The sequence below is a fragment of the Vanacampus margaritifer genome, chromosome 16 (assembly GCF_051991255.1).
Source record: "Vanacampus margaritifer isolate UIUO_Vmar chromosome 16, RoL_Vmar_1.0, whole genome shotgun sequence".
NCBI lineage: Eukaryota > Metazoa > Chordata > Actinopteri > Syngnathiformes > Syngnathidae > Vanacampus > Vanacampus margaritifer.
Window position 1 is genome coordinate 5,936,354 of NC_135447.1, and position 13,079 is coordinate 5,949,432.

Below are 13,079 nucleotides of genomic sequence, written 5' to 3' on the forward strand. Positions count from 1 at the left end.
TTTAGTCTTCACAAAGCAAAAGAGCTTGCATTTGGATCATGGGTGGAAGCAACATATAGTATTTCACCGTTATGCCCTAAATTTATAATTTTGCACATTTGCAACGGATGTTATGTTAACTCATTCACTGCCATTGACGACTATAGACGTCAAAAAAATCATTTGAACTATTTCTATTAGTTTAACTTTTTTTTTCCACTTTTGTTAATAAGAGTATGAAAACCTAGATTTTTTTTTTATTGTACATTTAGAACAGATATAAAATTTATGATTAACCGTGAGTTAACTAGCGAAGTCATGTGATTAATTACGATTAAAAAAAATGTAATCGCTTCATATCAAATATCAATATATAACATTTTTATTTCTATAAATATCTGCCGGTGTTCACATTTTCTAATGGCCAACACAACATTCCTGGGAAATCGCAATTACCCCATCACTGGTTGAGCTCTTTTTAGAACAGGCCAGCAGGGCTACTCATGTGGTCCTTGGGGCCTGTAGGCGCATGTGGGCACGACATTGGCAACGAGATTGAGAAGAAAGTCTGGAGTCGAACCCTGAAACTCAGAACTGTGACACAGTCGTTTATCTTATTTATAACTGATAGCCTATAAATGGTTGGCTAACACTCTAGTGTTACTAATAGATATACATATGTGTGGATTGCGGTGTACAATTGTGCTTGTATCAAGTGTTTCGAAGAATTCTGTTTCCTCGTTTGGGGAATAAAATCACAAGAAACAGCTCTCAATACTCAATGCAGTGCAGTTTTACACCACTTGCTGCGTGCGTTTGTCGGTTATCGTTCTTATTTTAACCCCTAGGCGTTATTGTGACCATTTTTGGGCTTTTTGTTGGTTCTGACCAAGCCATTTCAAAATAAAATACTGCCCACGGGTTAAGGCAGACTTTTGGATACAGGGCTTTTTTTTTTATTTATTTATTTTTTTTAGATTTCACAGGTGTACCTAATGAACTGGCCAGTGAGTGTGTCTCGCTGTGAGACGACAACAGGTGACGGGCGATGAGTGACGATGTAAAACAAACCGGAGTAAAAGAGTCGTCGGCTGTGGACTCCTGATGCGCAGTCAGAAGGTCCGAATCGAGCGTGTGGCGTCTCCTCCCTCGTCTCCTCCACTGCAGTGTTACTGTTTTCTCCTCCTTCTCGCTCCTCGCCTCTTGCGCCAACGCTGCCCACCCGCAAGAGTAAGACTCTCCACACTTGCATTTATTTATTTATTTATTATTTGATTTTCGTATCACACCGCGCTCTTCTTTTTCTCGCCTGCCGGCACCAGCAGCGACTCGCTCGTTATCCATCTTGCCCCGGTCCGTGTGATGTGCAGCTTTCGGTTCATCACCATCCATCCATTCACGCCTATTCTCATTACACCCCCCCCCCCCTTTTTTTTAACCACTCTCTGAACATTTGTCGGATTAAGAAACACTCCGCAACCCCTTCATGTAACGGCACTTTAGCGGGATTTGTGACTCATTCCGCGGAGACTAAAGAGAAGAGAGTCGGTTCTATTTTACGCACCGACAATCGGGCTGCGGATGAATGAATGAGCGTGTGTTGTATTTATTTTTTTATTGTATCATTTTTCTTTTTTTTAAAAAGAAAAACATTTGTGGTCTGATTTGAGGAGCAACAAGAAGAAGTCATCCGGAGGTGTCAAGTTTGATGTAAAAGGAATTCCGAGACATAAGCGCAAGCGGGGAACATCATTTGGGGGAGCAAACAGCTCGCTGTGTGGACGCCACTCCGGCTGCCTCCTTTTGCTCATCTGCAGGCAAGAGGAGCCCATGCAGGCTCCTTAGAGATTTTGGGGGCTTTCTGTGAGCACACGTGGCGCTGCTGTGCTGTGCGCATCAAATGGAGCCGTCAATTAGCCCCTCACGCACAGACTGCTGCTAATAATCGACTTTTTTTTCCTTTTCTTCTCCTGCATCTGCAATGTTCTCTTAGAACACCCCCTTCCCCACCCCCCTACCTGTAAGATCAATCAATTCGCTTTCTTCCTAAACATCATCTCAATCCCTCTTGTCTCTTTTTATGATGGCGATGAAACTCGAGGCATTTTATCATAAACCAGTTTTTTTTATTTATTTTTTCCCTGCAGAGAGAAATGCAAAGTACGTTCCACTTCTGAAGCATTCAACTTCAAACACCGAGCCTGCAGGTGAGTCGAAATGTCTCTTCTGATGTTAAATAAAGGCAATTCATGCTTTAAAATAACAACTTCCTAATTAGCCTACCCATAGAGATAAAATAGAAATAAATAATTGTTATTCCTAATTATAGTAATTATTTAGTGCGCAGCAGAAAATTGGACAGGTAAAATTTTAGGGTTAAATTTGGGGAAGTTAATTTCAACTCCTGAAATGTGATTTTAACATTATTGTTATTTTGCAGTTGATCACCGAGTGTTAGAATAACTCTGCAGGGATGTAATTAAGCCCCGTCTTCGCACCTGCACTTTTCTACAAAGTCAGCGCCATTTTCCTTCTCCTTAGATACGATTTCAACAAAAAGAGTTTGAAGTCATTTTTACTCACTAACAAGACTGCACAGGAAAAAAAAAAAAGGGAGTGTTAAAGTTTGGTCTTTTCAATTCTGGCCTTTCATGAGTTAATGTTAACATTTCTAGTGTTAATGAAAGCAACTTGTTTTGAGTGTTAGAACACTAAACACTAGTGCGGCATAAAATCAACACTGACAAATGTTGACTAGTGTTAAATTTCAACTGCCACTAGGGTTGTTTTAACTCCAGCTCAGTGTAAAAATGTATCTCAGTAGGTGTTGAATTAATTATTGCTGTCTAATTATTTACATTTATTTTTGGAAATATGTTTAACACAATTAAATGCAATTTTGGCTTTTATAAAAATAGTAAATCACAAAATTCATCCATCCAGTCATGTGTTGTCTTTTAATGTTTATTTAACTTGCCGGGTGAATACATGTTAAATCCTAGCAGGGACAGTTTTCTCTTTTGGATAGAGTCGAGAGTATATAAAAAAAAAATCTAAATAATGTGATAATTCGTGAAAATGAGTGAATCGCCTTGAATAATGACATTGGCTTGTTGCTACCTGTTAATGGCGTTAAAGGTGTGCCATCGAGCAAACAGCAGAAGCATTTCTCCGTAATCCCACCAGTTGGTGAGTTTGCTATTTCCATAGAAACACCACCCACTCAACATTTGTGCACAAGAAATTGCATTAAATTTGACAAGATTATATTTAGTGTAATATCAGCAATCCATTACTTAAATTGGCAGGGAAGAGTTTGTTTTTTTTTTCCTTAAAAGCAGCATCAATTCTTGTTTCTTCTTCAGGATGATTAATCTTATAGCCTTTGAAGCATTAAATGGTCTGTATGGGCTTTTTTTTTTTTCTAAAAGTAGAGATGAAACGCTGCAAGACATCCGCAGGCGAGAGAGTCAAGCGTTTGTCAGGGTTGCTGTCCGTGGTGCTGATGTGTTACACCATCTGCGCAACAGTGTGACGGCGCAATGTTGTTGCTCTTGTGCAAATGCAATCTGTTTGGGTGCCACAAAACCAAACGTCTCTCTCGGATTCCTGCAAGCGCACCCGCTTCACCTTGAAATGTGACGGTGGTGTCGAACGTGAGCTGGCGGGTCAGAGTGGAGGGTGCCAGCCCCCCCCCCCCCTCCCGTCCACCCGCCCCTCCCGCTGCATGTCAATGAGAGCGCATGGTGTAGCTAAAGCATTGTCACATCCTCTCTGCTGTAGGCAGGCAACCTATTTTTGAGAAGGTCTTAAAATTTTGATCAGGCGCATCAGATGACACCCCCCTCCCCACTGCCCCCACCCCTCCCTCCTGTGCTGTTTTCTCTCTCCGTTCGTATTGGTGCTGATGTGGAGCTTCTGGGTTCCATTGGCTCTCTACTCTGAATTATTCACTCAAGCTGTTCAAATGGCCATTTTTCTGCCAAGAAAGACAGCGTGAATAAGTTTTCCTCTGATGTACTTTAAATGGTTTACGTAAAAAGACATCCATGAAAGAGTGAAATCATTATTCAAACAGCTAATCTAGTGCATTTATTCTTATGTGAGGAGCCCATTCCCCCCCGAGGTATCTCAAGGCTGAAATGATCTCATTTAGTGGTGTATTTATATTCCAAAAAATGGTGGTATAGTAAACCCATTACTAAAGTAGGCTACATACCAAGAAAATGAGTCTCATCTGACGGTCTTTAAAAAAAAGTCTCTTTAGTGGCAATGTTAAAAACGACACCGACAACATAAATCTTGAGACATAGTAATGTAGGAGTAAAAGAATAGCTCTTACACCGGGAACACAATTTTTGCTGAGTAACAGTTTTTAACTCAATTTTAGATCCAAAGCTCATCTCAGTTTTTCCTATATCATGTCACCATTTTGAGTAGAGTCAACTCCAGAATTTTTTTGACAATATGTTGGTTGCACCCCCACTAGTCAGAACGCAGCATTTTCATTAGTATTGCATTTGTGGAATATGAACTAATTAAGTAGTAAAATCCACCAATTTTTTTTTTTTATCAATCTCAGGGGGGCGGCCATTTTGCCACTTGCTCTCCACTGAAAATGACGCGCAGGGTTCAGGTAACAACCAATCACTGCTCAGCTTGCGAATATCACATGACCAAACTCCGAAAACAGGTGAACTGTAGTTTGTAATTGGCCGTTACCTGAGCCCCGAGCAATCGTGATCAGTCGACAGGCAGTAACAAAATGGTTGCCCCCTGAGGTGAATGAAAATAGGTGAATTTTGCTGTTTCATTTATATTCCAGTTAGTCAGAATACCATGTTTAGATTAGTAGGAACATTTTTGGGTTGACATGACTATAGTCAATATGAAAAAATATGAAACAAAACGCTAAGATGGAATAGTTACAAGCTTATAAAGCTAAAAAAAAACCCACACACCATAAAACTAAGTGGAATTTACAACGCTATGCCAATTGCCCATGTTTAAAAGAAAAGCCAGCACTAATCCTTTTAATTCCGACTCCGCTAGCTTTCTGTTTGCAGATATTGATAGTACTGAGTTGCACACACCTCGCACCGTCTCAATTGTGACTGCACAAAGTTACCATGTAGTTTTAGATTAGTACAATCATATGATCAGCTCTCCTTACTACAGTCTTACTACAGCTAGGCTAAACTTAGGAGGAGTAAGGTAAGAGGTAAAAAAAAAAAAACTGCAATTAGTGCAATTACTTTTAATTAGCATAACAATCTAATTAAAAATATTTGATTTGATTGAATTTTTTATATATTTTATTTCTTTAAAGCTTGGAAGAATCCATAGGGCTCAATCACACCTGCCTCATAGGTCACTTGGATGAAATGGCAATCACTACAAAAATTTGCAAAACAAACAAAAAAATAAACAGAGAACAGGAATCCGTCCTTTAAATACATTCTATCCACAAACACACTGCTCTGTATTATTAAATCCCCAGTATTCCAACCCTTATGGAAAATGGCCAAGGCATGTTCACAATCACAGATGCAGACGGTCTTTTTTCTTACCAAGGTTTATTTTTGGCATCCCATCCAACCCAACAGTACATTATTGCCTGAGTCACTTTTCCTCTTCGTACCGCAAGTGCAAAGGTCAACATTTCCACCGCTGCTTTCGCAAAACAAATGACCGCATTATACAGTATGTGTGGGAGCGGGGCAGGCCAACGCCAATGACTCAACGATTAGTAGCTGCCGTTATTTCTGGTTTCCAAACCTGCCAAGCTATTGGATCCCACATCATTTGCATACAAAAGAGCATGAGTGCCTCGGTTAATACGAAGCTGCTATTTCAGGAATAGCTGTCGGTACGAGAATTGCAATTCTCTTCCAATGCTTTTGAGTACGAATCCACGAACGGTGAAAGAGATGTTCATAAAGTCACCATCTTCCCCCAACTTATCTTCTTGCAGAGTTTCCTCTTAACCAAAACCACATGAATTGAACTCCGAAGAAAAAACAAACATCACCACCCCACCATGTTTCTGCAAAAGCGGCCCCCATCTTTCGCCCCTTGTGTGTACGTCTCCGTCCTCCTGCTGCTGCTCCCGGGAGTCACCCACGTGTCCCGAGGCAGCTCCAGCCACGAAGACGCCGGCGGCCCACCAGGAAACTGCACCAGTGAAGATAACTGCTCTGACGGGGTGGTGCTGCCTATGTGGAATCCGCAAAACCCCGTGGTCGGGGATAAGGTGGCCCGAGCCATCGTTTACTTCGCGGCTCTCATATACATGTTCCTGGGCATGTCCATCGTCGCCGACCGCTTCATGTCGTCCATTGAGGTCATCACCTCTCAGGAAAAAGAGATCACCATCAAGAAGCCCAACGGCGAGACCACGACGACGACGGTGCGCATTTGGAACGAGACCGTGTCCAACTTGACCTTAATGGCTTTAGGGTCATCGGCGCCAGAAATCCTTCTGTCCGTCATTGAGGTGGTTGGTCATAATTTTGAATCTGGAACTCTGGGACCGAGCACCATCGTGGGCAGCGCCGCATTCAACATGTTCATCATAATAGCCATCTGTGTCTATGTAGTGCCGGAAAACGAGACCCGCAAAATAAAGCACCTGAGGGTGTTTTTTGTGACGGGCGCCTGGAGCATTTTTGCCTACATTTGGCTCTACCTCATCCTGTCTGTTTTCTCCCCGGGCGAGGTTGAAGTTTGGGAGGCGGTCCTCACCTTTCTCTTCTTCCCACTCTGCGTGCTGCAAGCTTGGATCGCGGACCGCCGCCTGCTCTTCTACAAGTACGTCAACAAACGCTACCGCGCTGACAAGAACCGCGGCATCATCATCGAATCCGAAGGGGACGCCATGTTCACCAAAATGGACTTGGAGATGGACGGCCAGGGAGTCAACTCCCACACTCATCCCAAAGAGGCTCTGGATGGGATGCTGGAGGGGGTGGAGGAAGGTGGGGGGACGAGTGCGGAGCAGGACCAAGAGGAGGAAGCTAGAAGGGAGATGGCTCGCACCCTGAAAGAACTGAAACAGAGGCACCCGGAGAAGGACATGGAGCAGCTGATCGAAATGGCCAACTACCAAGTCTTAGTCCAACAACAGAAGAGCCGAGCCTTCTACCGCATCCAAGCCACGCGCATGATGATCGGCGCCGGGAACATCCTGAAAAAGCACGCCGCCGACCAAGCGAGGAAAGTGGTGAGCTGTCACGAGGCGAGTGGACAAGAAGAGGACCCCAACACCATCTACCTGCAGTTTGACCCCTCCCACTACCAGTGCTTTGAGAACTGCGGTTCCTTAAAGCTCTCCGTCGGTCGGCATGGAGGAGAAGCCGGCTGCACGGTGAAGGTGAGAAACTAAAGGCCTCACTTGATATCATGAATAATTGAACATTATTAACCCTGGAGAACCCAAGAACCCTTTTCTTCTTTTGAAAATTATGAATTATACATTAAATGACTGCTATAAGTTCACCGAACACCAAAATATATGTTTTTTCAATTTTAACCCTTTTTTTTGAACTAGCTCAGAGTTGCTAATTTATCAAAATATATATATAAAACATACTCCTAGGCATTCTGCAACATGATATGAAATAGATGAACAAAAAAAACCACAATTTTACCATCTGATGGTTTGCTGAGAAGATGGTTTTGTTTGGATTGATTTCCAGCCATCTTGTCACCACCACTCTGGCTCATGTAAGGGCAATATTCATCCACTAGATGGCCCCATGCAGGGGTCAGAAGTGGCACTCTGGACTTTTGAAGTTAAATTTGTAAAAAAAAAAAAAAAAAGGTCTTTGTTATTTGAGTAGCAGAATTTATAGGGGCCAAATTTGACCCTGTGGGTTCTCCAGGGTTTTTAATGACTCCAGCCACTAAAAGGTCAATCGATGCTCATACTTTCTCCCAAACAGGTTGACTATCGCACAGAGGATGGAACCGCCAACGCTGGGTCCGACTACGAGTTCGCCGAGGGCACTTTGGTCTTCAAGCCCGGCGAGACCACAAAAGAGTTCACCGTCGGCGTGATCGACGACGACATTTTCGAAGAAGACGAACACTTCTACGTGCGCCTCAGCAACCCGCGCATCGTGCACCGAGCGGAGGTCTCCGTCCTGGAGCCGCGTTCCATCTCGTCCGGCAACAGCATGGCGGGCATGTCCTCGCACATCCCGCCCAAAGCCGCCCTGGGCGGCGCCGACACCGCCACGGTGACCATCTACGACGACGACCACGCCGGCATCTTTACGTTCGAGAGCAAGTCCACCAGGGTCAGCGAGAGCGTCGGAAACATGCAGGTCAAAGTTCACCGGACGTCCGGAGCGAGGGGAAAGGTCGCGGTGCCTTATCACACTGTGGAGGGCACCGCCAAAGCTGGCGAGGACTACGAGGAAGTGTCTGGCAAGCTGGAGTTTCAGAACGATGAGACCATGTGAGTGATAAAATCTATTCTATTAGTTTCTTCCTTTTCTTTCCTTTCTCACTCAGCGACTACTCGATCCTGTACAGGATATGAAATGATGTTTCTTCCTCTGTTCCTTCGCATCTCTTAATCAAACATTGGGAGCCCGTATGTCAACTTGTTGGCTGTGAGAAGCTTTGGGAGATGATGTGGGAGGATGAAAGGGTATCTTTGTGAGGCGGGTAATAGCTGATGTAAAGAAGAAGAATGAGTGCAGATTTGACATGAAGTCTTTTAGGATGTTTGCGGAGGTCATTGGAGTTCACTCTAACGTGGTGCATGGGTTATATGGACTAGTTGAAAAGTGGACAGTTGGCAATCAAAGGGGATTTTCAATCTAAAATTGTGCACTGCTTCCCTCTGCTGGCGATTTTGGCTCATTACTATTCTTCATAATGCTTGCGATTTAAAGGAACAGCGCAACAGACCCATATAAAATATCTAAATAAACATATAATTTTTAAATGTATCAAATGACATAACACAACCTTGGCATTGAATGTTTTGATTACAATAGACAACAGCCGGGCTGTTCCCATATACCCGCCGGGGTCCCGTGGGGGGTTGTGTGGGGGTGCGGTGGGCGGGTGCGCCTCCTGCCCCCGCCCGGTTCGGAAGGGCCCCGCTGGTCGCTCCTCTTAATTCACTGCACTAGTTTTGCACAATATACTTTGTTAATAGACACATAGGGCACATAACACACACAACACCCAAAAAAAACAAAACAACAACAATTAATTAGTTGATTTATGTTCCGTTTCTGACTTCTCATCTTTAGTAGGTGAAGGAGAACCAGTCCAAGAGTGGGATTGAGCATAGGCCTACTGTATGTTGATTAGTCGTGCCTCAACAATGTACCACAAGGATGACGTAGAAAAAAAGGAGACTGCGTTGTTTACGTGACGTGAGTTTAATAACCGGATTCAGATAATGAAAGAAAAAGAAATCGTGAGGCGAACACAGAAAAAGACGTGTGTGCAGTAGCCCCTAAAGTGTGCTCGTGTAAACATTTTAATCAACAAATTTGTGAGGCTGATGAAAGCAGATGTGAACTCTATGCTTTCTGCTAAGAACGCCAAATGATTTACAGCGCAGTAAGCGGCAGCTTTAGACACAGGGAAAAACACTGAATAAAACGTGTCATATAAATGTGTCTGCGCAAGCAGGATTGCAGGGTTAGTGAGTGGGAGTATTGTGTGGGTCGGCTGAGCGCAACGAGGGAGGAAAAACGTCAGGTGAATGCGCAGAGAATTCACGCTGTCCATTTTGTCTCCTTGCCTCACGTTGCAGGTAGAATTTGAATGTATCAAAATTCTTGCATTTTTGAATGTTTTCCTATCATCGAATGACATTAGAATGCTGAAAGAACTTGCATCAAATGTTCCTCCGAGGGGGTACCGAAAAGATTTTCCTGAGCATCCAGTGCAATTACAGGAAGTCGAGAGAGGTTCATGGAGTCCCTAATGATCTTAGCATAATGCAGACAACTACATGAGCTGTGGTTAATGAGCCAATAGTGTACGACAAAGTGGAATTGTGGGGTTGCTGCATGCAGCTTGAATTTGTGTTGGAGGGCAGAGACAATATTTACTGTTCATTAGATTATTACTGGTAAACGGCACCACCACGTCTTCTTTGGAGTCTTGCTTTCTTTATCAATGGAAGGCAACACACTTTTTTTTTTTTTAAACTCAAGCTGTGATCACACGAAAGAAGAATATAAAGGGAAGTGCATGTGAACTGCTGAAGATTTCCCTCGTCCACTCAGTCCAAATTGAAAAGTCTGTTTGCATCAAGTCCACTTCCTCCTGCTTTCTAAGCACAAGTGGACCAAATAAATGGATTTACCACCAGAGTTTTGCACTCAGACCTAAATCTTTTAACAAGCTCAAATTGTGTTACTGCTTCAAGCTATGCAGAAGCTTGAATCTTGTATCATTTCTTTTTTTTTAAATTCAAAGTATTCAGTCTGTTCTCTTGAAACTTGCAGTTTGCACCGGGTGCTTCTTTGCTTTCAGAAGTCGTGAAATGTGCGCGACCTTTCGTGTTACTGAACTTGTTTTCCGACACTATCAAAAGACAACTTTGGGTCATGTTCACACTCGCAATCTAGTGCAGGGATCAGCAACCTTTCCTGTCAAAAGAACAATTTAGGCCAAATAAATAACCACAAATGTGTCTGCAGTCAACATACATTTGAAGATTGTGATGAAGGAAGCGGTGTGTTATTGTTAGTCTAATGTACTGAGAGCTCATTCGAGCTGCACCACAACACAAAAATATGCAGCATCCAATACTTTGACATTCAATTTCTTCTACTTTTCGGCTTCCGTTTTTGGATTTTATTTATTCAATTAATTTTTCATACTTCGTTTTTCCATACATTTTTAGATTTGTCTGCCTTTCTGTCATATTTTTGAAATGTTTGGCAATTTTATGGACACATTATGGTCATTTTCTGCCTCTCTTCTTCATTGGTTTTGACATTTTTTTCTGCCAGCAATTTTCTGACATTTCATGGTAATTTTCAAAATTTCTTCTTTTGTTTTTGGACATTTTATAATTACATTTGAATGTTTTTTGTTTTTTTTAAATAACCACGTTTTGGCATTTCCAAAAATATTTTATGGTGATTTTGTCTTTCTTTTGTTTTTAGACTTCCTATTCTGCCTTTGTTATTCAATTCTCTGACATTTTTGGCAATTTCATGGACATTTTATGGTAAATTCCTGCTTTTCTTCTTCTTTTTTGACATTTTTGGGAATATTGAATTATTCATTTTTTAAGTCTAAATCATGAATTCATTTGAATAATATTTGATCTAAAAGTACAAATAAATATGTAAACACAATAAGAGGGACTAAAGAGGCACGCGCAGCTGTTGCTCACCGCTCCCAAAAATTTGTCGAAGTATTTGTATTTGCTGTAAAATCTGATTTCGCAAATCTGATCAATCGTGCAAATTACAGCCGATCACCAATTTTGCATAAAATGCAGAAACCACAAGTAGAAACCATTTAAAATCCAGTCGAACGAGAAATGAATATCTAAATTCCGCAGTGTAGCAAGTAGTTCAAGATGTACAGCAACGCCTCTGAGCCAAAACAAACTGACAAGAGAAATGTTCTACATGCTTTGTTTGTGGATTATTTGAAGCCCCGCGCAGCCCCTGTGATGCTTATGTACAGCTTTCTTTTGTGCATCTGTTTTTTGTTAGCGCCTCAGTGTGTGTGTGCCGCAACACACCAGTTGAGGCTAAAGTGGATAACAGGGGCAGTTACATAAGCTCAAATGAAAGCCCTGTGAGTGGAAGGGGAACACTTCTGGAAAGGTAAATCAATAGCCAGCGTTCTTAACTCCTCACGCTTAATGTTGTTTCCAATCAATAACATTGTGAACTTCCTGACACATGTGGATAAAAGCAGCACGCCACAGTCACGGTTGGGTAATGCTAACATATTTCAAGAGTTTGAAATCATTGCTCAAACATTTCTCCCCTGGAGAATGAATTGCATGCTCTGTTTCAGCACTAATGGAAAACATTCACATATTTATTTATATGTGCAAGTTGTACCTCAAAAAAATTCACGGGACTTGTGTCACAAAAGCTACATTTCAAATCCAAACTACAAACTAACAAAGTCACGCAAAGCACTTTCATGCACGCTAGGGAGGTTTCTTTGGGGAAGTGTGACGGTCTGGGGCTGCTTTGCTATTCAGGACCTGGATGACTTTGTTGTGATTGATGGAACCATTAATTCTGCTCTTTACCAGAAATTCCTGAGGAAGAATGTTTAGTCATCAGTCTGTGTCCTCGAACAGAAGCAAAATTGAGTTCTAAACACACACTAAAATTCAAAACACAGCAGCGAATCAACTTCTGAATGGCTTAAAAGAAAAAAAAGTCCAGAGAAAAATCGAATTCAAATGCTGTGACATGACCTTATAAAAGCAGTTCATGTTTAAAAGCCCTCCTACTGAATTAAAAAGAATTATCTAAAGACAACCACTCGCATTCATACATTTAGCCAATTTGGAGTCTTCAGTTGAGGTGCATGTTTTCCGGAAAGTGGGAGGAAGCCGGCGTAGCCTCTTAGAAGTGTGAGGCAGACATTCCAAATTCCGATTCCTCTCAATGCGCATAATGCATATCCTCAAAAAATGATATGACGTTGCTGGTCTATTTATTATATGAGTTTATGCATTAGAGTCAAATCACAAAGTGGTAATGATGTTCAAGGATTCGTTCATTCGATATGAACGTTAACAAAGTTAATGAGTTCCCCGAAGGATTACCGAACAGATAATTAAATACAATCAAGCACATGGCTGTAAAACTTTAAAGCTGCTTTACTCGCATACAGTATATATATTTTTTTTTTAAATGAAACAAACTAAAACAATTAAGTTTACTTTTAAGTGGAAATCAACATTTCTTGGCAATATTATGTTATATGTGACCTCACTAGTCTAAACATGACATTCTGATTAATATTACATTTGTGGAATTTGAGTTATGAAGCAAAATCCAGCCATTTTTATCCATCTCAATGGCGGCCATTTTGTCCATCTCAGGAGGCGGCCATTTTGCCACTAGCTGTTGACTGAA

At 41.9% G+C, this 13,079-nt stretch overlaps 2 protein-coding genes across 4 annotated transcripts in view; one reads left to right on the forward strand and one right to left on the reverse strand.

Annotated features, from left to right (window-relative positions):
* Nucleotides 1-13,079, reverse strand: part of cnih2 (cornichon family AMPA receptor auxiliary protein 2) — a 40,478-nt gene that overhangs the window by 17,941 nt on the left and 9,458 nt on the right. The gene's annotated exons all lie outside the window — the stretch shown is intronic.
* slc8a4a (solute carrier family 8 member 4a) overlaps nt 846-13,079 on the forward strand; it is a 28,141-nt gene continuing 15,907 nt past the window's right edge. The window contains exons 1-4 of one of the 3 annotated variants that reach the window (XM_077546453.1): nt 846-1,209; nt 2,127-2,186; nt 5,954-7,351; nt 7,923-8,440. In XM_077546453.1, coding sequence (XP_077402579.1) covers nt 6,020-7,351; nt 7,923-8,440 — 1,850 coding nt within the window. In that variant the 5' untranslated portion in view covers nt 846-1,209; nt 2,127-2,186; nt 5,954-6,019. Of the gene's footprint in view, nt 1,210-1,279; nt 1,333-1,395; nt 2,000-2,126; nt 2,187-5,953; nt 7,352-7,922; nt 8,441-13,079 lie in introns of those variants that run through there. The other 2 variants (XM_077546455.1, XM_077546454.1) reach the window with 2 other exon arrangements.